The 26,796-nt window shown below is 38.0% G+C and overlaps 1 protein-coding gene across 4 annotated transcripts in view; it reads right to left on the bottom strand.

Moving 5' to 3' along the window:
- Nucleotides 1-215: 215 nt before the first annotated feature.
- ZNF385B (zinc finger protein 385B) overlaps nucleotides 216-26,796 on the bottom strand; it is a 125,899-nt gene continuing 99,318 nt past the window's right edge. For all 4 annotated transcript variants that reach the window (XM_066322720.1, XM_066322722.1, XM_066322721.1 and 1 more), the window contains 5 exons: nucleotides 23,216-23,378; nucleotides 5,540-5,776; nucleotides 4,253-4,431; nucleotides 3,081-3,182; nucleotides 216-1,458 (listed from right to left, as the gene is read on the bottom strand). In XM_066322720.1, coding sequence (XP_066178817.1) covers nucleotides 1,240-1,458; nucleotides 3,081-3,182; nucleotides 4,253-4,431; nucleotides 5,540-5,776; nucleotides 23,216-23,378 — 900 coding nt within the window. In that variant the 3' untranslated portion in view covers nucleotides 216-1,239. The remainder of the gene's footprint in view (nucleotides 1,459-3,080; nucleotides 3,183-4,252; nucleotides 4,432-5,539; nucleotides 5,777-23,215; nucleotides 23,379-26,796) is intronic.

The following is a 26,796-nucleotide window of genomic DNA, read 5'->3' as shown; positions in this document are numbered from 1 at the left end:
TTATTTTATTGAAAAGGTACATTTAAAAAAATACACAGACATCTTACTATTATGGATTGCTGATAAAGATGCTCTAAAAGTTAATTCTCTTTTTTTTTTTCTCCTTTCTTCCACCTGTAGTCCCCATTATCACATAATGACTCCAATCTGAGCACTGCATATTGATTCACCTTTATAAAAGGGTTGGGGAGGTAAGAAGATAGGTGGGACATTACTGCAATATATTCAGTAAACAGAGAATATGGTCAGTTATAAATATTTTATGTTCTGTACATTATTGCATTAGGGAGCCACAATGTTATGCAGCATCATTACAAAGGAAACGAGTTAGAAATTAGGAAAACAGGATATTTACGTACAAACACATTGATCCATTGTCTTTTTGAACAACGCATGTGAGCTGTGGCAATGTGCAATTGAAAAGCTTTTTTTCTCTTTAAACATTGCTTAGAAACACCAGTGAAGAAACAACAAAAATAAGTTAAATGAAAGTAGCAAACAAGCAGTAATCTTAAGTCTATGTTATATGGCTTTCTATTTTTGATTTCTCTAAATAAAGTATGACACAAAAGAAATAATTAAAAGCTTCAGCATTGCATTGCTTTCAAACATTTGCACAGAAACTAAAAATATTAAAATCAGACATGGTACATCTGTAGTACTACACAAGATACACCAGTACTGGGGTCTAGGACAGCACACAATCCCTGTCAACAAGAGCACACGAAAAGAACGGATGCAATTCTTTTTTGAGATGTTATCTGCACTCAAGCATTTGGTTCATCTGCCTTTTCCTTCTTTCCACATTAGATTATACCCCGTTGCTTTTCAGAGAAGTATTTACATAGGTGTGAGTGAGGAAGACCCTAGTTTTCAAGTCTGTCAGGAAAATATTTTATGTTCCTTGATTCCAAAGTACATCATACAAATGGAAAAAAAAAAAAGAAAAAAAAGAAAACAATGAATAGATGCGTGAATCTTTAATGGTATAAATTTCATGAGCAATTTAATTTTTAAGCAAATCACACTATTTTGATTAAAAAAATAGAAACAGAGAGAAGACAGAGTTGTCTAGACTCCAAAACGCAGTGCTGTCAGTGATGAATTTTATGATGCGGTTGGATGAGGAGTCATGCTGGATGCCATTGCAAAAGAGAAACATTTTCAAATTTCAGCCCCTTTCCTGCTTTCCTTTACCCTTCGTACTGGCCACAGTTATCTCCCTTTCACCTCAATAAATTAGTATGGTGCAAAGAGTATGGAGGCAGGCGTTGCCCGGATGGGCCCGTGGGCTGGCCTGAGGAGGGCTGGCGGAATTGCTGGTGCCTGGAACAGGGATGCCGAGGGCCGGGGAGGGAGGGACAGAGCTGATGATACAGCTGCAGCTGCAGCAAGAGGAGATGAAAGGAAAGCAGGTGCCAGGGGCTTAATCATGTCCTTCTGGAATGCAAGTTTTGCCTGGAATAAAACACACACACAAAAGCAATGTAAATACAGTTCGCCCACTTTTACATGAGGGAAAAAGTGAACCCTGGCAAAGGGAACACTGTGGCTTCTCACAGAAGCCTCTTAACAGCTGCTTAGAAAGGTTACCTGCACTGCTCTCTTACTCCCAGGGCAATTAAAGCAATCAAATCCTATATTTAAAGACAAATAAATCTCTTGAGTCTAGAGACCATCCCACTGGTGTTTAGAAGGAAGCATAATTTGCAAGTAACTTAATATAAATTATAACTGTGCATAAAAAATTAAAAATATCCCCATGATTAAGACTTCAATATCAAAAATCAAATTTTCCACTTGCAAAAATGAATTGTAGAAAAGTAAAGTGGACAAGATGGGAAGGTGGTAATAGGCCAGTCAGCTTTGCACTTTCCAATGCAGACTTTCTCTTTTCAAGGTAGAAATATTATTTAATATTGATAACAAAACAAATTTTTTCTGAAATACATATATGACTCAGTTTATGATCTACAAGAGTTGCTGGTGCTTATGGTGAAACAGCTAATCAGAAATATTTACACTCATATCTATATCTCTCACTGAAAACGGTTTGCACTAAAATCATCTGAATTTGGAAGCAAAAATACTCATGTTCTTCCTTTATAATTGGTGGTCTCTCCTTATGCAATAGATGATAAAATGATGTATTATACAAGTGAAGAAGATTAGCATGGGCAGAACCTGTCGAGTGGGGAGACTTAGAGGAAGCCTGCAGTGTTTCCATTTGCTTCTGTACCATTACAAAGACATATCCATATTTTAGCATTTATAGGTTTTTCACGTGCTTTCTCTTGCACACACACATTTGCATTTCTCTTTTCAACCTGTAAACTGGTTTTGTGCCATAGGTGGCAAGGACTTTTCTCTAATGAATAAAATACTGGCTGTGTCATGGGCAAATAAACATGCAAACTGTGCTGTGACAAAGCCAGCCTGAACTCTGGCTGCAGATGATAGGTAAGGCCAGCCTGGGGGATTCCCAGAAATGCAGGTGGGTGTGACAGGGATTGGCCAGTGGCACAGGGACAGGTCAGGTGTTTGATAGCCAGTGACAGACACAGCCTGAACACACAGGCAGCCAATTCTCCTAAACACCTGATGGCTCTTTTGTACCAACTAATACATCCACACAGCACTCTGGTTTGCTGTACACAGAGAATGAGCTCTAGTATTTTTATATCTTATCATCCTAAGTCCTTTTCCCTGACTGCATCTATCATAATTTAGAGTTATCTCAGGTGGGCAAAAAGACAGAGTATACCCATTGCTGCCTTCAAAAAGAAGAGCCCTCACCCAGCAGAGCCGATACCTTTCTATGGGGCACGTGGTTTATTCCCCCTTCCACTGATTATTCCCTTCTTTCTAGCAGTAAATAATACTTGCAGTGCTGTCTGCATGCCTTGGACTGGGCAGACAGAATACATAACTATCTTCAAATATGATTCCTGTGCAGACTCAGCCTGCAGGGGAAAACAGGCTGCAGATGCATCAGGTCTGTCATGTTCCTGTCTCTCTGCAGTGGGAGTCCCCAAGGTCACAAATTCACACAGACAGTGATGAGAAATTAAAATACTTACTGCTAAAATAGTTGGGTTGCGCTGCAGTTTGTTGTAAGGACTATATTTAGGTTTCATAGGCTTTCCTGCAACTCTGTCCTTATGCCTTCGGCTGGAAATGTGCTGAAATAAATATCCTCACATTTAATTACCTCTTTAAACATTTCTCAGTTTAGAGTTTGAAATTTATTTATCAGCAGGATATGCCTAAGCCTCTGTTTGAAAGATAAAGTAGGTTCTTTAGAGAGAGCAAAGATGAGTTTTGCTAAATTAAACATAACAATTTGGAGCATATCAAATACAGCATATTTTGTGATTTAAGACAGACTTTGCAAATTATTGATATTTTGGTTAGTATTTCCTTTTTCCACTTGAGGAGCTTTAAACCAGACAGAGCTGTAATCACTAGGTCAGAGGGATATTCAGAAGTAAAAAACAGATTTCCATCTTGCTGATACTTTCAGTTGTGTAAATAATTCAGTATTAGCTGAAGGAAGAACTAGTACCCAGGGATATGTCTACACATGCAATTTAATATTATCTTACAGCTAACTAAAAAACAGGGAATGAGAGGACACATGCACACAGCACAGCACCATCCAGTCAGAGGTTCCCATTTGGGTGTCAGAATCACTGCATTTGTATGGACACAGCTCTGAACCCTGGGCTAATTGGCTCAGACAGAGAACAGCTCCACGGGCACACAACAGCTACGCTGTTAACGAGAATGTCATTCTACATAATTCAGACATATCTGCAGTATTACCAACTGGTGATTGTCCCAAACCAAGATATTTGAGTCATGTTTTCCTTCTCACATAGCATTAAACATTATTCCAGCAGACTGAAAACAGCACCAAAAGATAATTTCAACCCAGAATTTCTTATAGTTAGGAGAACAAGGTTCAAATCTCTATCTTGAACCACAGAAAACTTTTAAATGAGATCTGCTATGTCATTCATAGATACTGTCACCTCTGCTTTTACAACCATCAAGCCTGTTTTTCCTAACTGAAATAATTAGGTGAACTTGACCTATGATGAAATATTTAGAAATAATTGTGGGAAGAAAAATAAGAAATACTAAGTTCATTTAGTATTCACCAACACATCTTCACACAGCCCTACACTGCACCTACAACACTGCAACACAATGTCAACCAACAAAGAGCTCCAAGATACGTGCAAGTTACCTGTTTAAGCTGAATTTCTGAATTAACGTGGACATCACAGATTTCACAATGGAACGTTTTGTTCTGCAGTCCTGAGCCTTTACTGCCATTCTGCACCTTCATTCGGGATCCAGGCCTAGGGTAAGACTTGATGGGACCAGCACCATTCCGAGCTTCGACCATGGTCTTGTGCTTGGAGCCTAACGGGCAAAGAGATGATGGGGAGTTCATGATCAGCAGCACAAAATGTTCCCTCAGCCTTGGGACTTTGTAACATTTACCTTCAAGACAGAATGGTTAAAGTCAGTACAGATTGGGACTAATGATCATTCTTGTTTTGGCCACTAAACTCGTGTTTAATTCCTGTGTCCTTAGTCTAAAGGCAAGCCAGAAGGCTTTGTGCATAAAGGAACAGAGGCGTGCTGAACCTCACTGTTCAGGAGCAGTGTGTGACTGGATGGCCAAAGTGCTTGCTGCTTATTCTTTTGCCAAATTCCATAGAGCCAGTGAAAAGCAGAAAAGCGAATGATCCAAGACTGGGACAGGAACCACAGCAATTCCTCAAAACCTGCCTAGGAACAGTAATACTTCAATAAATAGCCTCTTATTCGGAAGAAACGGCTGCTTTGCCCATTTCGAGAATGGATTACAGCTGTAAAACCAGCTTCAATGGCTTGTTAAAAAGCTTTACATCACCAGCACACCATACACAGACAGCAAACTAGGGATTTCTGCTTGTGGCCTGAAAAAAGACGCATTTCTAATCTTCAATTATCAGAAGATTCCAGGACATCTAGGAAATTTAATAGCTCACCCTAAAATTATAACAACTTTCAAATAACAAATAAATTACTGTCCGTTTTATCAGCAAAATAACAGACGCCAATGATAATGAGACAAAATATGAAAGAGAGAGAACACTGACATTTTAGAAACCACATTTAAGTGTAGAAACCACTGTCATCATACTGTGATTGTCTGTGTGAAGGTATGAAGGGATCTGGTCAGTTAACATGAACTGCAGGAATTTTGTCAACTAAAAATTTAGAGAGTACATGAAGAACAGTTAAAAAACAAAACAAAACAACCACAAAAACAGAGAGTGCTTTAATAGAATATCAAACACCACACAGGAAACTGCCATTAACAGGACCAGTTTTGTAACTTGCTATTGTAAGTCTTAACTAAAAGATGCTTCAGTGAAGAATGGCTACCACCTTGTAGCCACATTGAATTTTAAAACTCTTAACACACATTGAATTTTAAAAGTCTTAACACACAACTGACTTGTACCATATGGATACCCACCTGTATTGTGGGCTTCTAGTTGTGAAAGGGAATTCACAGCCACTTTGCATAATGAACAGTAAAGTAGTTTTTTGGCTTTTTCCTCTTCTGACTCAGTAAATGTGTTAGCAGCTCCATTTGTGCTCTTGGAGGATGAGGCAGGTGCTGCAGGTGCCACTCCAGGTTTGGGAAGAAAAGGATCCACTTCTGTATTGGACTGCTGACTTGTGCTGTTGGGTTTTTCTTTCCCTTTATCTTCTAAAAGAAACAAAATACATATGTTGTCATTTTGTGCCACACACAAAAAGCATACAGTAATAATCCTGTGGGTTTAGTAAACATAACACAACAGGGGGCTAATTTATTTCATTCTATGAAAGAAAGCAGCATCCTTGAAATCTTGTTAAAAGTCCTGCCATGAAATGTGTGCAATTTAACAAAAAGGGCGATTTTCCTGTTTTTAAAGTTATCAGTGAATACCAACGAGCTCACCAAATTCATGCCAGCTGTTGCTGTTGTGCTGCAGGCATGGCCAGTAGAAAGGAGCCAAAGCAATCCCAAAGGAAGCCATGGTTAAGGACTGGACAGCACTCAGAAACAAGCAAGGCTTTGCATTGGGAATTAAAAAATGTTTCTCAAAAGCAATACATTTGCCTTTGGAAGGGCTTAAGTTTCTCAAAGTCACTGGGAGGACACTGAAGGCTCCAATGCCATCTTGACATACATCTCTCATTTCAATTCCAGGAATTATGGACATGAATACAGTTGCTGATATTTTCAGGTTTTTTCATGAATGATTCCCCACATATTTGTGGATCAGATGGCTTCTATGTGCATTCAGTGCATTCCTTTATCACTTCACAAGCCTGAGTCAATCATCTGTGCTCTTACAAGACAGGTAGGCAGGTATTACTTCATTTTGCAGATGGCGATCACAAAGCAAAAGATAAAATGCCCAGCTGTGCTCACAGAGGAACTTTGTGCCACAGCCAGTATTCAAGTGCTCCCTGCTTATGTGCCCCTCAAGGGCTCATTCCATTTGAAGCCATTCAATGCAGACCTTGGGACCATGAGCCATATTAGCTGCCATCAGTAAAACAAGCTCTGTCCAAAACAAACATGGGATGGGAGGGGGACAGTGCAGTGGTGCTGGTACGAGTGACAAAACAGATATGAGAAATGACTGAATAAGTGTCACTGTAAACAAGTGGAATCAAATTTCATCATCTTAGCAAGTACAACATCTACACGAGAGAAATCTCCCCATTTGAAATCCATGGCTTAGCTTGAAATAGAGTTGAACTGTATTGAAAAACTAGGCTCTATTTTGAGTATTTATTTTTTAACATGGAGCCTTGCACTTTATGTTTACAGCTACCAGACTCTGTCTTAACATGCCTTTGTGTATCAGGCCAAGATTGTGCTACCAAAAACTATGAAAATAGGATTGTACCCACTCAAACAAACACTTGAAAGTGTGTATGAACTATGAATAGCCATCCTGAAACTAAACCCCACAGTTGTTGGCATATTTCCCAGAAGTCCATTGCAGTACATCAATTTTAGATTGTTATAAACCAGGAGAAAGAAAATTCTAATAAAATAACTATTATTTTTTAAAATAACAATAAAAATGCTTTGAAATTAAAAAATATGAACTGTATTAAACATTGAAAATAGTCAAGTACAAAGACTACTATGAGGACCAAGTTAATGTTAAAACCAGATTTTGAAGGTATTTTGATTGACAAAGTATGACAAAAGAAACAGATGTTAAATTGTTATTCATAGGCTGTTCAATTTTAAAGTCTCCCTAACAGTAAGTCATATCTGCAAAAATCTAGAATAATTTATATGACTTATGAGTCTGCATAAAATACAATTTCAACAAATAGCATTTGCTAACATTCTAAATTAAAGAGTTTTCAATATCTAACATTCTAAATTAAAGAGTTTTCAATATGGAAAATTCTTAGAGGTGCCAACATCTGCAAATGAAACACACTGAACCACTGTCATTTGCAAATTTACATTACTGAAAAACAGAATTGTTGTTGCTGTTGTTTGTGTTCTGTGCAATATTATGCCAAACTGCAAAAGGCGTAACACCAGGGTATATGTGAACCAGAGTGGAGTAAAGGAAAGTTCCACAGTACCTTGCATTTCATGCCTTAAAGGAAAAATACATGTACAGAACTGCAAGCTGTGTGTTAACATTTACCAACGGCACTTCTAGTTTGGCTTTGGGGATTTTTTTATGTTGTTCCCTATGTATTTTTTTAATGTAAGCATAAAAATTTGGTGCCTTTGAAACACCTCCTGGAGATAGGAATCATCACCCCTGAGCAGCAAGGACAGTGCTAACCCTCCTGCCCACAGCCTCTGCCTGTACTGACCTCCCTGACCACAACAAGAGGGAGCAGACTTGATTTGTTTTGCCGTCAAGTGTCTGTGGAGTAGGATCCCAAGACATGGAAGAAGATCCATTTTACATGGACCACCAATTACCATCACAGAGTGATGGTTTTCCAACACTGAATTTAACAGATGATTGAAAAAATTACAGATTTCATTTTCCACTTCTCCTCACTTAGTTGGCCATCAGCTGATGTGGTACGTTTTTTGTAACACTCCCCAGATTTACAGTGTTTTCACCATTCACATTCCAACAATTCTAGAGTACACAACATGTAGCACACTAACAAGAAAACTTCTACAAAACTAGAGGGAAGTTACCAGCATGCAGCTGGGCTCAATTCTGCCAGTATCACAGCTTTTGGAAAGAACCTCAGTTCACATAATAATTCCATCATTTGGAAAGCTTCCTGACACAAATAAGCTCTTCATCGATGCGGATGTATAAGGAGAGACATACGCCCCTCTATGAATTAATGTTTCCTTCCACCATTCTAAATGTTTAATGCAGAACATCTTCAAAGATCATAATTGTAAGGTTATTATACAGTTTAACTCCCACAGAAAGTACACAGAGCTAAGTGCATATTTGTCACTGCACTGGGGCCAGAACTGCGTTTCCCTGGCTTCTAAAATCAGAAAATTGCACTTCTCCAAATGGGCTTTTGATAACCACTTATTGTTTCAATCCACAGAATTCAAAACACCATTACTTACAGTTTTATGTTTGAGACAGAAATGCCAACTATTCAACAGTGCAAAGCACAGGAAATGCAAATTGAGTGTATATACAAAGCACAAAGACGATTACTCCTTTATTTGTACTTATAGCACAGAGTTAACAATATCTACATGCAGAAATCAAAGAATGTAGCTGTTAATGGCTGCATGCATATCCATACTTCCAAACTATCATCACCTTATAAAATACATATAAATTGTAAGATGCAGCTGTGGGATTACAGTCCTCTTGCTATTTCTGAAGGTATTATTGAAAATAGGCTCAGATTTGCTCTGATCTCTACCTGGGTCAAGACCAATAGAGCCAGGCAGAGCCCAAACAAGTGCAGGGGTGAGTCCATCCTGCCCGGACCATGGACACACCAGCTTCTGCTCCACAGCCTGTCAGAGCACAGCTGGAAGCCCGAGACCAGGGCAGTACCAGCCTACTCCCTGAACGCAGTAGCTGGGATTCAATCTGCACCAGGGTCAGGTTGAAATGCTCACACCAAAACTCACATGCAAGAAGTTAATTTAATATCTAATCTGTACTGTTTTCGTATATCTATGTTCCTTTTCCATACAGAAAAGCCACATTTCATCTGTCTTAAATTCCTATCTTTAATTCCAGAAAAGTAAATTGATGATTCAGGTTCTTACTGAAGTCTGAATTTATTTTGAAGTAGAGCCCAGGGAAAATAACTAAAGCAAGCTAATTAAGTATTGCTTTGGGCTCAGTAATATCAATGCTTCTCTCACCCAGTACATTGTTTTAATTTTGCTTTGAAGTTATTTTCACATATTTCTGCTTGTTTGACTCATGCTCATGTCAGCGCCATGTTAAAATCCAGGACTTATTTATCTGATCAGCACTGCCTCATTTCGAATACCAAAGTCAGGACACTGCAGGGTAACACTTCAGAGGTTCAAACCTACAGGTTCTACTGCTTCACTTCGACAGCTGAAGTGACTCACTGACCTTTGCAGGTCATGCCACTCTTACTACAAGTGCTGTGGTGCAGACAATAAGTCCTACCCATTAATGGCTTTTTTTTTTTTTTAGTGATGCTTTTTTGCACATTAGAAAGAAGTTTTATTTAGACTTCATGATAAATTCATACATGCTATTTTCAGCAAAAAATAACTTAATATTCAGATCCTTACTTCAGAATTTACATTCTTGACAACAATAAAACAATGTGAATTTAAAATTCATGTACAGATCTAGAAATCTGATAAAGTTTTTCAGTATCAAAAATGTTCATTGCTACTTACACCCTTCAACATGCTTATCTGACCAGTATTTATCCCTGATGGTACATAAAACATCTGTAAAATAAAGTTCTGTTCCACAACAGCTTGTTCAAATAGCAGTTAAAATTAAAATAGCCAATGTAGAGAATAATGTGTGATATACCTGAAAGAATCCTTTCCAATACATATACCAAAAGCTTTCAAATAGGAAGTTCTGCTATGATCCTAATAACCCTTACAAGATTGTCACATAAATTTTCTGCTGTATATAATAAATAAATTTGCTCTTGCCGAGACAGTAACAGAACAAGGCTTCAGTTACTGAAAATACATATTTTGTGTATGTCTTCATGTAATAAAAAGTATTACCTGCTTCTCTTCTCCACCTGAAACTAGGACTATTGCACACAACCCGTGCTGAGGGCTGAGCACACAGTGAGGGAAGGATCCTGGGACTGAGAAGAGCTGCCCAGCACCGACTGTGATGGAGTTGGCTCCCCGCTGCAAAGAGACTGTGCCATGCTAAAAACCACCCACTGCCCAGCTCCAGCTTCACACTTTCCCTTGTGCCAGGCCCTCCACTGCATCCCCCAGCTCTAGGCACTGAACAGCAGCTGTACACAAAGTACTTACAGCAAAAGGGCAGCACAGACACTGCAAAGTGGCCACTGCTGCTCTACAACCCTGCACTAAAGCTCTTTCGTGAGGTTCACTCATCTGGCATGCTAGGTATAGAAATCTGGTTTTATATTTCTTTTACCTGCTTGCACAGTAGAGCACATTGCCAAGTTAGAAGAGAGCATAACAAAAAATTACTTTTGGCAATAAAATGTTTATTATTCTCCATTGTAAAAGGTAAGAAAACAGTAAAAACTTATGCTTCTCTTCTTGAAAAACATGGAGGAAAGAGCCCCACAATATCCAGTGCAATTTCCAGCCTAAACCAGTCACATTATTTTTGTGCTGTGTCAGGAAAACACTGTAACTCAGCCACTGCAAGGTTATGCACAGTCAAGGGCACTGCCTTTGGTTCAATCAGCCTTGTTTATGGTGGTGCCTTACAAGAAACATCACTGCTGAAAGAACAATCTTTTGAAAAAAGGACTGCTTGTTGATCCTGACCATTTTCAACTGATTTCTAACTATGTCTCTTCTTATGGCATCTAAAATCAAAAGTGATTTCTGAAAGTAAGCATTAATATTTATTTTTGGGATACTGAAAAGTGTGGTGCCAATGTTGGCTTGTGATAGCCTTGAGTTCACACAAGTTGTGCCACAGGGAGCTGCTATTAGTTTGAAGTGTTGAGTTTGGAGACTAAGAGAGAGCTTGAGGGAAAGCAAACATATCTCCCATACCGGTAAAGCTGTACTGGAGTGAAACAGATTTTCAGATTCTCCCTGTAATTTCTTCAGCTCCACATATGCCTGTGAATATTGGGCTGCATTAAACAACCTTTGAAGCATACAGTGATTACAGAATGGGAAAAGGAAATTCATGAGATTGTCAGAGAATTAAACATTCTTTCCCCAAACAACTGTGTAGAAAAGGTAAAATCAGTTGAATTAATTACACGAGTAGACAATCCAAGAAATTTTGCTGCAAAGCTTATCAGTAAAGCTAAATTAGCATCCATAAATACAAAATAAAAATTTGTCTGTTGAAAAATAAAATTCTTGGTTTAAATTTGACATGCTTAGCACATGTGAAATAAATCTAAAAAGTGACAAATTTATATTTTTCCCCCACACTTTGCAAAATATGCCCACTAAGGATGCTGAAGGTAGGTGAGTTACTGGAATAGTTACCCAGTAGTCACCAGCTGACCTCTCTGTTCTAAGCTTTCTGCACACAGAAGAAGGTGCTCCTCAGAGCAAATAATCAGTTTAGGAGCAGAGATGACCACTGCAGACAGGTATGAAACCACAGAGAGACACAACAACCAGTCACTGACACAGGCACCATTGTGGCAGTCAAACTTAGCACAAGTGTTTTTCTGTTTTTCAGTCCATCACAGCAAAAGAGAATTTTTTAAAGATGAGAATAAAAGAAGCAAGTTTTGCAGCTGATTGCAGGGAACTGATCACAATTAGGTCCAGGCAAAGCAGGAAGCTGTACTGGAAGCTGGTTTCAATGGCTGTGTGTGGTAGGTGCAAACAGCATTTGGAAGTGCATTACAAAAGACACACAAAGGTATGGAGAGCTTTGAAAGTGGAGGGCATAAATCTGGAGAGAGAAAAATCAGTACCACAGAAATATTGTGACAAAATTTGCAGCATTTAATACAAAAACCATTAAAGTAAAGAGATCACAGTCAAAGAGATAACAAGCCTTGCTGAGTATAATAAGGAGACATGTTAAGAAACTACAACAAAATAAAATCAAGATGGGGAAAACTTATTTGGTCACCCCTGTAGGACTGCCTAACCAAACCTTAGGATCTACTCTGGAACACAGGCCTGGTGGATAGAATGAGAACAAACACAAATAATTATATTGGAAACAAAAGCTGCTGTACATCACCTTGGCCTGAAATAAGATTTGAAGGGAAGAGATCATCAGTGACTGAATTACCAGGATGAAAAGAAGGGCCTCTTTCAGTGCATTAGCAGAAAAGGTTCTGAATAGAAAGTCAGACAATAGCTCCAGTAAGAAAAGCAAGTTTGAAAACACTGCTATTCACAGAAAGCATTTTCTTTTGGTTCACAGCACTATAGAGGAATAAAGCTCACACACACACAATTAATTGTTCTTCTTATGATGGAAGAGATGAACACTTTGAGTAATATATGCCATAAAGACAATAGCAGGACAGCAATTAAGTTCCTAGTGGTCACCACTTTTACAGATTTGTAAGTACTCTGTCCTGCATCTCAGCATCACTCACAAAATCCCCCAACAAAACAAACAACAAAGAGCATTAGATCATCTCTTGCCACTAATTAAGATGGAGATAGTAAACAGGGATAAGGTATTTAAAAATATTTTTTGTTCTTTCTGCACCTTTGCTGAATAATGAGACTCTAACGGCTGTCAGAGAAAATACCTACTTTCTCACCAGTTGTGCAGTCTACTGAGAAATGAGGCTGAAAAACCCGTAGGGCTCTGTTCTAGAAAAATTCCACTGCAAATCTACATGCAAATCAGAGAGCACAGTGTATCTATTAACCCTTTGGTTACTTCGACTTTTTGTAAAATGTTTTTTCTTGTACTTCCGGTCTTTATGAAAAAGAGCTATGTTTTTATAATGAAATAAATCTGTTTGACACATTCTGAAGAGAACAAATTTTATCTCTATACAAAGATGAGAAGAAAATGGAAGCTATAAATATAAAGCTTTTCCTCTCAAACACAAATGTGCCCTGAAATAAGCTGCAACATATTTTCTCAAGATGCTGAAGCTACATAGGAAATGTCTGGATGGCTGTGCAATATTAGGTGAACTTGGTATCTAGAATGCTTATTTGATTAACTGCATCACTACTCTCCAACAGGCTGAACCCAAGTATCTTTTTTCACTTCAGAAGTATTGCTTGCATAGCTATGTTACAGCAGTCATGCTGGTAATTTCTTAGATACTTTATTTCTGATTTAGCATACTAAAGGCTCATTGAAGGGAACCTGCATATTCTTCAGAGTATGAAAATATTTGTGCTGATCAGAATAAAGATGTAATGTTAAAAGAGGTTTGCTTTTGCAATTTTGGTTTAATTTTTATGGAAGTGGACTGATGAGAATTAGAAAATATTTGGACGTACACATAGATCTGCAAGACTAAAACTTTGCCCTGCAAAATCTATTCTTGTACCTTCCTGAACTGAAAGTTCCTGCTGCGTCAATTACTGGGTTGTCAGAGGTGATCCTGCTGTATCACCTATGATTTTTAATAATTACTTACACATTTGGAGATTCTTAGGGAACTGGTTCAGGTTGGCTGGCTAGTGTCTGTTTTACAAGACAAGATCAAGAAATATCTGTATGCACTCATCAGCAGAGGAGGGGAATAAAAGATATGTTGGCACAAACATATAAAACATGTAGTAAAATAACTGCAAAATTGTTATGTGTCAACAAAGGGCATCCACATTTCAAAAGCCTCTTACTTAGTACTTCAACAGAATGCAATTTCTCAGCACAAAAGCTAGAGGAATCAGAAGGGTTGATTTTGTACTGTTAGTCAAAAGGCACAAGAATATGTAGTATGTCTGGAGAAAACAAACTTTGAACACTCACTTAAGGCCATTTGCATGGTGCCTCCATGTCACCTGCTGATCTTTAATGATACTTTACAGAATGCATGTTGTATCAGACTTCTCTTTTCCTAATTTGAAAAAAGATTATTACAATTTCCAGCTTTGGCTTCCTCTAGTTTTCAGACCTAATAAGGTGAGCAAGTAACTGCGGCAAATGCAGCAGGTTTCTTCTGGAGAAAATCAACTTGTCTACTAACACCAATACAGATCAATTTCCCAGTGTAGAATGCCAATATCTGATTTCTCAGTGACATGTTGACAGGCTGGGAAGGCTGTCACTAGAAGTTTGTTCATAAAACAGCAATATTAGTAGCACCACAGTGCTGGCAACTGAAAACAAGGTGGATCTAAAACACAGCTAGCAAGTGTGAATGCTAATTTAGAGCATCCATAAAGTGAGATCATCCAAAAGCTCAGTCTTCCAGGGTCCTGTTGCTTTATAGCCAGGCATATTTACTTTCATCTTTTCTGAGCTATCCCAGTCTGTTTGGGCTGGAGTAGGAAAATTTGTGAGTTGGAAAATTTCAATACAGTTTGAGCAAAGCTTGAAACAAAGTATAAGATTTGCTATGCTACAAAATATGGCTCTCCTCTGGGTGAAAGCAAATGTTTTTTGCTAGTTATAAACATCTTTTTTCTGACACCAGATATCTATTATTTTGAAAATGTTTTATACTCCCATTCCAAATGCTGCTACAGCTGATGTCTTGGAATGCAAACTTTCTATGTTTCTTTCTATGTTTGTTCAGCAGCTATGCTCAGATGCTGAAGTGCTTTGGAACTTAATATGAAATGTATGGACATCTAAATAAAAGAATCAAGGAGAACTGAACACACTCTGCAAGTAAATTCTTGTGAGCCTGTGTCTCAACTACTCATTTAGTACTTTCCCAGACAGAACTGCAGTTCAAGTCAGCTATGAAACACTCGTCTTCATTTCAGTTAAATGACATCTGTAATTGTGCATTCTCACCCACTTCTGTAGCAGGTTTGCCTGAGCACTGTGAGTATTCAGTCATGCCCTCGAGATTTGACAAATAAATTGCATTTCAGATATAACTTGTCTAACCAACACATAAATATTTTCACTCTCCTTGAAAACAAGTAATAAGGAAATAATGAGTAGCCTAATGTTTGTATAAATAATTTCCCTACTACAGGAAATTAAGTATATTTCCCCCTTCACCATGAAGTAGCATTGGTCCTGACCTATTCTTTCATATTTGGACACTAAATTCATTCTAGGGCTCAGAGAAAAGGAGAAACCTTAAATTTTGCAGCTTCAACACAGCCTTTAACTTCACACAACTAAACACAGAGAAAACTTTATTCAGCTACCAATTGTATGAATGGTGACCAGAATCCTGTCATTTATTCTCTGATACCAGTGAAAAACACTTATCTGGTATCAGAGGAACTGCCTTATTTCCTTAGGAATATGTTGCTTCAATAAGTGTTGTGAAAATATTAAATACAATTGAAATGATTTCTCCCAGAGTTGCTAAGAAACCCAACAGAACCAGCAGGTGTCTTTTTAGCAAGTTATTTTGTTATTTCATACTCACAGTCATTCCATTGTCATCCTGTTAAAAAAATCCTCTTGGGATATTCAATAGGGAAGTCTACATTCAATCATTAACAGAACAAACAAGAAAAACAGATGCCTGATTTCACAGTATAAAAGAGGTGCTGAAAGATTCAATGTGAAATCCTTATGAAGGGAATTTTTAAATGACCATATACATGTAGCTGAAACACCCCAGTAGCTGATAGCATCCCTGGCCCTGTTGCCATCATCCAGCACCACCAGCAGAGTCAATTTTGCTGGGCCAAATGCCAATCTCTACTTCTTGAAGAAAGAAAAGCTTTGTATCATTTTAAGAATGGTAGTAAAAAAATTGCTATGAAATTCACTGTTTTAGAACTTAAGTAGAAATACTAGAGGTATACAGTTTTAATGGTACACAGCATGAGTGCTCCAGTGCAGAGCAGAACACTCAAAATTATTTCACCTTACAATATATTTTTGATCTCAAGCTATGCTTATTTGACTGCAGGAAAAGAAAAACCTTACCATTCCTTCAAAAGAAAATCCTGGTTTCATATATTTCTGATTGCTATAATAACTGGAGACAGAAAATTTTGGCCTTTTCCAGTATGGACAAGAATTTCAACAGCTCATCAGTGTACATGTGTCAGCTGCAGAGCTTGTTTCTCAGTTAATGGCACCTATAATCAGTTTTCAGTAGAGGTGCAGAATTTGAAATGTGCTAGCATTATAGACAGACCAAAGATTTCCAGGAGCTCCCAAGAGCTTATCAACAGCAAAATGCACAGTATGACTGGTTATCCATTCAGATTTAGACATGCATAGAAAAATGAGATTTGAATTCCACTTTTGAAAAGTATGAAAAGTCAGGCTGGCAGGGAAGAAAGTGCTTCAAGATCCAAACATACTATAATGATTTCCTGTTAGCAGACTTTGACTTGCTAATTTTTTTTTTTTTTGGCTCACCTTTCATCCTAAGAGCATAAACCAAACAGCAACTTCCTGAACAAGCTGCTGAAATTATCTGCCAGAAAATGCCCAGAAGCTATTTATTATTAAATCAAACACAGGCATTGCATGTCCCATGGATGTAAGTATGCATATAGTACTTGCAACAGTGTAACTGTGATGAATTTATGAGTGTTTACTAATCATATTTTATATCATCAATTGTAAAGGTAATTACCTCTGTTTTGGGGTTTCAATAGATGGAAATATAGAAGGATCTTCATATGGCTATGAAACACTGAATCAAAAAGGGGCAAACCTTACCTTCCTTAGAGGATGTAATGAAAAAATGCCCTTGAAATGACTCTCCTTGGTGGCTTGAATCAGATTGAATTTACTACTTAGTTGACCGTAAACTAATACCTTTATCTATCAGAAATATGCTTGTGCTTAGCAGGCGCTATCTGAATCCTCATAAACACAGATGCATGGTTATTTTATAGAGTATAGCTTCAGCAGAATTCTTTATGTCAGCAGAAATGTGAAGAACTGATGAGGCTCATCAGTAGCTTTTGAAGGAGGCCAGACAAGGACAAGCATCTTTGAAGGGCATAAGGCAGAACCTCTAAATAGGGCACAGTGACACTCTGGGGGACACCAAGCCAAACACATCCTTGTCCTCTTCCTCTCTTAGAGCTTCTCCCTATCCCTGCCTCATCCTCAAAATTCAACTTTGTCACAACCTGTTTTGAGGTCTAGAGGACTTTGGTACATTACACAAAATTATAAGATTGAAGAATAATTAGAAACACTGTAGCTTTGAGGTTCTTATAATGGTGACAAATATCTGTGTGACAAATAACCTCGAACTTTCCAGGACAAATACACTACAGTTCAGCTGGGCAGGTTGTATGTCTCTGGCTCCTAGCTACTTCTGAAGGATCATCTAAGAAACAGTTTATTTGAGCTGTGTAATCAAGCCATTCCTTTAAAATCAGCAATGAGAGCAAGAAGAGTAAGGGAGTGCCCTGATGGTGGACTCATCAAATACAAACTGAGCCCTCCACTGGCACTTTTCACCTCATTGGTAGTTGATGAATACACAGCACTGGCAACTGGGACATTGGAGAAATCCAATCCATCATAAGCTTCCTGAGTAAATGTGATTCAACATGTTGCATGCTACTTTAGGAATAAAAGGAGGAAACAGTCAGTTTTGTTGTGGAAGCATCTGCAGACAGCCCTCGATAAACTAAAAACCCAGAGACAAGACCACAAGGAAAACTTTTCTGATAGAACTTGGAGCTGCCAATCCTGTCTAATGGGACAACTAATTACCATATGTCTACATGACATGAAGCCATTCATAAGGTCCATCAACAGGTCCAGGTTATTTTCCAAATATGATCTAGTTCACTCAGTGTCAGACACTGTGCCACACTCTGGCATGACAATGTTCCTCAGAATAACCTCCAGCTATTTTGAGCTATGCAGCTGTAACAATTGGAACACCTCTTACAGGACACATCTAGGATCAAGAAGCTGGCAAATAACTTTGCAGACACAGCCCTTTCCTGCTGTTCTTGCCATACACAGCAGATCAGCCCAGGACTCCTCATATGCTGGAATGTCACAGCCGTGACCCTGTGCACTGCCTGTTGAGCTGTCCTGAGACAGTGCCCCAGAGCAAAGCTGTAGTTCAAAGGGTCAGGATTTGAAACAGGTTCTAGCATTTGGCCTAGTTAGGTGTGTAATGTTCTCTGTTCCTGTACCAGCTGAACAAGATGTGTTTTCATAGAACATTCAAGGGATTTATCTCTACCTACTAATTCCCATGTAGCAGAGTCTTCTGCTCCTACTGCAATGAAGACTGAACCTGAAATGCCCATACCTATTATTTCACAAACAGGCACGAGGCCAACTGAGCATATAGGGAATGATCAAAGGCCAAAAAAAGATTATCTTTTATAATCTGAAATATGACTTACTCTTGAGTAGTTTAAAACAGTTGCATTTACTTTCCAATTTTCATATCAAAGCAAAATGCAAAGAAGTTGATACCACATCATTTGTATGCTTCATTTTGAACTATTTATTTTGATTTAGAAGTAGGATCAAAGAATTCCTCTTTGCTTGATAAGTAAACAGTGACATTTCAGTCATTATCATATGCATTCCTGAAGGATTCATGACTGTAAGCATCTAGACTATGCTGACCTAGGGTCACAGACACAATCTTCTATTGCATTCTTGGAACTATATTTAAACCACACTTCAAATATTCTAAACTATGTTGTATATTACCCTATAAAACTATGGGTGTTACCCTTGCCCTTTCCTAAAGCAATGCCATACATGTATGTATCCTTCTATGCAGCCATCTCGAAAACCCTGGGCTTCCACTGGGAGGGAAGGGAATCTTTGCCACTATACTGAGTTTGCATGGCTGAGCTTTGGTAGCAGAAGGGCTACAGAGGTGGCTTCTGTGAGCAGCTGTCAGAAGTTTCCCTTATGTTTGACAGGACTTGATGCACTAGCTTTTTGCTATATTTCCTCTCCCCTGCCCAGCTGAGGGTGGGAGTGGTAGAGTGGCTTTGGTGGGCACCTGGCATTCAGCCAGGATCAATCCACCACAGCAAGGGCAGCTCCCAGTGCTATTAACAGAGCTGTTCTGTAATCACATCTCAAAGCAGCTACGAAAAAGCTTGCAGGGTCACAGCAGTGATTTGCTAGCATATAAAACTGTTATACAGCCATTACTGGACTCTGCCAGTAATGGTCTGAGAAACTGTGGGGGACAAGTAATGGATACATCCCCTAGGGCCACCTCCAATCCACAAATACCTATCAGGACAAACAGAGATGCCCCAGCTATAGTAAGAGAGTGAAAACTTTGTCTGTGGCAATTTTTTCCTGTCTGCAGAGTGACTGGGGAGGGGTGGTGGTATTTACTAGTACCAATAAATAAGTATTTTCTGAACAGCAATGAGATCACATAGTAGCCTAACAACATCAGTGTTCAACCTGTTCATTTAAGCCCATTGATATCCACTTAGGGTGCAGCCATCTGCACCATTTCTGCACCTTGGCTTTATCATTATATGTTTGCTGACAATCAACGTACAAATGCCATTTCCAACTCACCCTGTATTATTAACAACTGTATGGAAGAACTCTCACAATGTGGGTGTTGTCATGCTCAGACCACAGTCATGCCTTTCCATTTGGCTGAGGCCGTTTTTGTCTACAGGAGTCCACATTCTTTTGGAAATATCCCAAAAAACCTTAAAGATTAATTTAAGTTTTGTAGCTCTACCAGCAGCCGCATTTCTCAAGCTGAAAGGAACAGCTGTATAGAGACCACTGCATCATATGTTTTGAAAAATAAGGACTGGATAAATTTCTGTTTTGCCTTTGATATATTCATCACCAGCTGAGCTAACAGTGAAACTATTTTTCCTGTTAGTACTATAGTGACTTCTGACAAATGAGTGTTTTGGACTTCATGCTATGTCTGTCTGAAAGAATACATGGCTCTGTAGCAAACTTAACCTGACATTTCAGCTCAATATTTAACAACTGCTCTGTCTGGAGAGCTCCAAATCATTCATCATTATCTCATTCAAAATGACAGCACATCAGAAAGGGTGCTGCTCATGGCCATTATGCCCCTTTATTAGTAGGCCTATGTAAGAGAATAATTGTAGATTATCACTTTACTGTAATGTTCCCTACCCTTTCTGCACTAATACCCATGGAAGTACAGCAGATTAAAAAAAAAAAAAAAATTGCAAGAACTTATAACTGTTTAGCTTCTCTTTCTCCTCTTCCATACACTAGAAAATGACACCAGAAATTAATTACTACTTGTTGAACATTTCACAGGAACTCTCCAAAGTACAATGTCTAAAGAGCAGCTTCCCAAGTAGTGGAATTTAATTATCTTCCTTGATTTCATTTAGTTTATGCACTTCCTAAGAAATTTTTTCAGACCTACAGCACACATACACGCTTTCAACTGTCCCATCCTGAAGGCAGAGGGTCCCTGGCCAGTCAGGAGGTCAAGCAAAACAGAGCCCATGTGGCAGCGTCTTTCAGGATAGACCATGAGTTAGGACTGCTCTTCTATCTAGGTGCCAATTTTTTATCAAGCTGATAGGAATTATAGGACTTATTTATAGGATTTAGAGGATTAAAATCTTTACACCTGGTTTCTTTTGTTTTTGCACACTAGGCAATACAGTCAAAACTATGAAAACACAGCCAAAAAATAGCAAAGATAGGAATAGATGATAATCCATAAATCTTATTTCCTTTGGAAATCAGGAATAAAAAAAACACAAGTACACACATGAACTGAAAGTCTTAGTATTAAAGATATTCTAAGGAAACTGAAAATATTCCTAAAAAGTTAGTCTCTAGTATTAGTGTGTTTATTGAGAATGAAAGCTGTGTTAAAAGAGTCAGAAAAAACGGTATAAGTTAATTTTTTGCTCCAAAACAAAAAACCCAACCAACCATCTCCCCCCATCAAAAACAAACAAACAAACAAACAAAAAATAAAAAAAAAAACAACAACAAAACCAACCATAAAACCACAACCCCCCTCTCCCCCAAAATGCCAAACCACTACTCAATGACAACTTAGTGACTGCTTTAGTTACAGTAAGCATTATGTTCAGGAGATAAACTTATGCCAAAGAATAGATGGGGAATAGTATCTGTAAGTGAAACTGTAGCTGAATTAAACTATGGTTTGTTCCAAGTCTGGTAAAACCCCCCGTCTCCAAGTTGTTTCCCATCTCTGTGAGCAGCTTTCTGAATACATACTGAAAAGTTGCTCCAAGTTCAGGTTTTTTCCTCCCAAACATCCCATCCCATACAGTCTCCTGTACAGCAGTAAGAGCCTTTGAGGAGCCTACTCTCCACAGGGAATCCCACTGTTCTCCTGATGGGAAGAAAGTGCTTAACTAAATTGCTGCTAGGATTTATTTTTAAGGTAGAAACAGTTGCAGTGGTGTAATCCAACAGATGTAGATAATAATCTGTCTAATCTGTACGGAGCAATTAATAGCATAACAACACTGTCAAAACAAGGCAATTAAAAAAATATCAAGAGCAAGTTTCCCTTTTGACTGGTTGTATTATTTTATGAAAAACCGAACGTAGATTTTAGATACATAGCAGAGGAAAGAAAATAATTAATTCAATTCAGACCTCATAGCCTGGCAAAGGAAACATGAAACAGCTCTAGATGGTTTCTGGAAGAGAAAGATGGAGTTTGAAAAAGATGGCAAAACTTTTGCTATCTGGACCTCAACGTTTGGCATTGGAGAGGGGAGGACATTATAAAATTATGTTACCACAGATGAATTCTTAACATGTTAAATCTTCTAAAGTCTTCACTGATGTTTTAATTCAGCCGTTGTCTGAGCTCTCACCACGCACACCTGGAGCAGTAAGCTTTCTTAAGCAAAGCTATTTTTGCTACTCCAGAGAGTAAAATATTTATCAAATACTTTAAATCTCTTTCAGTTCATTTGTGCACCTTATATTTAGATCAATGGCAAATTGCTACTGTTTTATGGTAGCATGTCTTGTTTACCTGAAGATGCTACTTGGAGTTAGCTCATCTCTCTTGAAACTGTGATTTGCTAGGTAAATCAACCCAAAATTTGGCACCCACTGTCACTGCTAAGGACCCACAGATAGTTTTGAAGCTGCTGTAAAAACAACAGGATGACAAATAGTCACTGATACTTTTTTTGAGTTGGATTTTTTTTTGGTTATTTTTAATGCACATGTCAAAAAACTGTTATTCACCTAATGGCACCTGAGTCAAGATCAGCTCTGGTGAAGAGAATAATAAATGGCTCCCTAGGCAGGAGCAAATTTATCAACAGTAGTCTGCTGAACTGACAGCTGGGTAATCAGCAGTTGGGGCCTTCTCCTGAATAACACTGTCAGCGAGTTCATGGAAGTCTCCTGTTTCACTCAGTAATACAACACTGACAGAGCAGAAACTCAAGCAATTCCACTGCTACTAGTGTTGCTGACCTTCCTCAGATTACTCATCTGGAGGGTAAAGAAAAAAAAAAAAAAAAAAGAAAAAACAAGTGATGTTGAAGCACTACTGAGCTGTCAAAGTCAGGAAATACCCAAGCCATGAGGCTTCACATTTCTGAAGGTATGCTTTCCTATTAGCACAACATTGTCTTATACAGAGAGGAAAAATTGCTTACAAAGGTTTCTTCATCTAAATATATAACCTCAGGATTAACCTTCCACCCACATCCATCCACCCTTGCCATAAAAACATCCATACTTTTTAATAATAAATTTTATGGGTTTAAAAATATGCTTTAGCATTCAGGGGCACCAGTCGTTTCACAGATGTGAAAAAGCAATTCCAGAGTACCAAAACAAATCAATTCTCTACAAGAAAGCATAGTAAATAGTTAAAACAAGTTATGGATTACTATCATGCAACCAAATTCTCTCATTCAAAGAGAAAAACAGGAGAAAGTAAAGGATGTACAGAACAAAAAGTTTTCATTGACCTGATTTGTCAGAGGTGTTGGCTGTGACTGGCGTGGCGGAGCAGCCCGTGTTAACCTTTGCGCTGTCCTTGGAAGAACCAACTTTGGGTTTGTTTTTCGTTGCCTCTAGTGCTTTGACCTTCTTGGCATGTTTACTTCCTTTGTAGTGGGCCTCGGCCTGGCTCTACAAAGGAGAACAAATCAGGCTCACTTTTTTTGCACTTGTATATAATACAATAGATGACAAGGCAGAAAAGTGACACTTTCAATAGTAGGCACCATATTATTCCACCAAAAAAAAATTAATAGCTTGATACTAACAGTTTTTGTGGATGCAAGTCTTTATATATTCAAATGTCAGGATTTTAATGAATATTGCACCTTTTCAGTAACTTGGAAAAAGAGTCTCTAACATTAAATAAAGCTCTGTCAATCCTAATGTATTAATTCTTTACTTCTGTGATGCTTAAAAGGTTTAAGGCACTATACAAATGGAAACACATCCAATTCAGAAAGATGCTACTCAATTTTCATGTGGTGTTCCCTAGTCTTTATTGCTTGCAGTTACAAAGATGTACTATGCTGAAATATGATTAAATAATCAATTTTTTCTTCTTTTGTGTTTGATCTAGTACAGATATTATAAATACTTTCCCCTTCACACTAACAGCAACTGAGACAACTGAAAATTGAAAAAATATTACTTCACAATTAGATCAAAAAAGAAGGGTTAAAACGAGGAAACACCATACAAAACTTCAGTAGACCCAAGTACCACACAGAAAACTAAATACTTGTCAGTCTTGATTGCTTTATAAATTGCCTTGAATATTGTTTTTTAAATACTAAGAAAATTGGAACCTGAAAGACAGGGAGAAGAGGAGCTTTTTAAAATTATTATTATTTATTTCATCTTAATCTACCCAAACAGAGCAGTAGAAATATGTACTGAGATGTTTACTTCACCTTTGCCTTAAAACTATCTTCAGAAACTAGGTCAGTGTTTTTGAAGTTGCTAAAGCTAGACACATAAATATCTGCCCAATTTTTCAGTGATATTGAGTCTCCTTCATTGTTCCTGACTCCATATAATCAGATGCCTTGACAAATCAGGCCACTTTGTTAGAAGCAAAAGTGAGGACCTACATACTTCCTACAAACTCCAAAGCTTGGAAATTTCAGCTGATGAATTGAAGTGTTTTCCTTGACTTCTTAATAAATTAATTTCCCAAATAATGGGCAAGAAAAAAGTTCTATCCAAAACAGTCTGATTTCATTACATTGTACTATTCAGCAATAGCTATGCATAATTAATATTTCCAAACATAAATTTAAAACATTATTTCAGGCATACCACTAGGTGCCCCTATTGAAGGTTACATATTAACCAAAGAAGTTAATATTGTTGTTTACTTCAAATTAAAACAGTCAGAGAAAGCATGCTTCTTCTAAGCACATCTTGGCGCCTGGCATGTAAAAACATCAGTGCAAGTAAACTTTCACTGTATTCATGAAAAACCACATTCATTCTCTCTCAATTGATTACCAACTATTTTATTTAGTTCACTGTGTTAAATGAAGCAAGCCATGATACAAGTCACATGCTTTTTATAAAGAGCAACTGTAATGTCTGAGAGGCTTGAACTCCGTAAAGAGTGCTGCCATAAGGAGGAAAATTGTTTTAAGATCAGCGGAAATGGGCATTACAATACAGTCACCCTGGGACAGCATGTAATAACAGCTTTATCATATGGCAGAGTTAAAGTGAAGAGTAGAAACAGCTGGAGCAGGCAAGAGAACAGCATGTTGGAGTCCTCACACAAGCTACTGGCACCATTAAACTGATGGAGAATTGTTGTTAAAATAGAGAAGTTCTTACACATCAGAACTTGAGTGATTATACTGGCCATGAAACAGTGCTCTCCACCTCAGAAGGATGGTGAATGTTGTTGTGGGTGCACCTTTCCTTTCACAGGAGATTTCAGTAAGCAGGCATTCAATAAGAAAACTTGCTGGATTAGTTTTATTTTGAATTCCTCTGAAAGTGAGACACCCTTTAAAGACTTTATTATAAAAAACAGTGAAGAGTTTACTCACGAACTGCCATGAAAATATTTCTTGATTTTAAAACCTTTGAAATATTAACACACATACAAACACAATTCAAGGATTATAAAGGAACAACTAACCAGCTATATCTCTAGTACTATGTGCACTACTTAAAGGGACACTTGTCAACTTCTGGGTTAGATCTCTCCAGTTCTGAATGTGGGCAGAGGAGCACAGTCCTCTGCCATGCCAATGTGCCTTATGAGGCACAGGAGTCTCACCCTGCCTCTCTCCACCTTCGCTGTGTTTTATCTATTTCTCTTAAGCTTTGCAGTTGTGACATGATGCACTGGAAGAGGTGTTTTCCACCAACAAAATTCAACAAACTATTCACACATTGCAGTCTACAAAAAGTGGAGCTAAATATTGGGGTAGGTATATACCCTTTCAATTCCAATACTTTTAACAATAGCAAGTACAAACAAGATTGTCCACCCAAGCATCCTCAAGTTGATGATGTCCCTTTAAATATTTGAACTCTATGCTCTGCGCATATGTGTGCTGTTGGTAGGGTCATATGCTGCCTGAGGCCAAAGCTATGACATCAGAGACATAAATGCACTCAAGAGAAAGACTTAGTAAGTCAATTCCTTGAAAATAAGCCTTTCTGCTGATATTTGCAATAATAATGCCTGCAATATCAGTAATAACCTACTACAGTCTTTGATTCCCTTCATTCAATCCTCATATAGTGTACATGAGACCTGTTGAGAACAAGCAAGCCCAGGCAGAATTAAAATAAAGATTTCCATAAGAACGAGCAAAGCTTCTTGGAAACATGGTGAATGGACTAATTTTTAAGTTTTCTAATTATCTTAATCTATCAAATTCATAGCTGAACATTATAAGGCAAAAAAGTATTGCTATGACCAATCTAAACAGGGGTTTGGAAATGCCATCCTTCTTAAATACTGCTCAAACTAGACCATATTCCTTTGGGGGCAGAGGGGTTTCTCCAGGTTGGATTTTAAACTAGTTAGGGGATGCAAAAATCTACCTTTAAAAAATAATTTCAGTGCCTCACTTTGTCAGTTAAGTACATACCATATGTTCATAGATTGATCTTGTAAAGTTTCAGTTCTGGGGACCGGATATTATTAAACCTTTGGTTTTTAAGCTTTTTCAACTCATCTGTGTTCTGTGACTAGAAACACAGATACTCTTCCCAAGCATGAAGTTAGAGGAGCATTCCTTAAACTATTGAAGCAATCTTTCCTAACCACATAAGCACTATTTTCTAGTCCTTTCAGACACACTTGAAGTTCAGAGTTTGCTTTTTATGCACTGTGGTAAATAATTTGATTCAGCTGCCTTTTGGTAACAGAAATGGTGTATTAACATGTTATGTAAACCTTTGCTGTTTTCTGGAGTCATAGCAGGCAAAAGAAAAAAGGGCAGCTGAAGCAATCTGAAATTGGAACTCAAGTTCTGATTTTCACTAGTACCAATTATTGTGATTATGTATTTCCTCATCATTAATAACTCTAATTTTA

The sequence above is a fragment of the Sylvia atricapilla genome, chromosome 7, assembly GCF_009819655.1.
Source record: "Sylvia atricapilla isolate bSylAtr1 chromosome 7, bSylAtr1.pri, whole genome shotgun sequence".
Lineage (NCBI taxonomy): Eukaryota > Metazoa > Chordata > Aves > Passeriformes > Sylviidae > Sylvia > Sylvia atricapilla.
The sequence above is the reverse complement of the archived record's forward strand: the minus strand, read 5'-3'. Positions and strand labels throughout refer to the sequence as shown.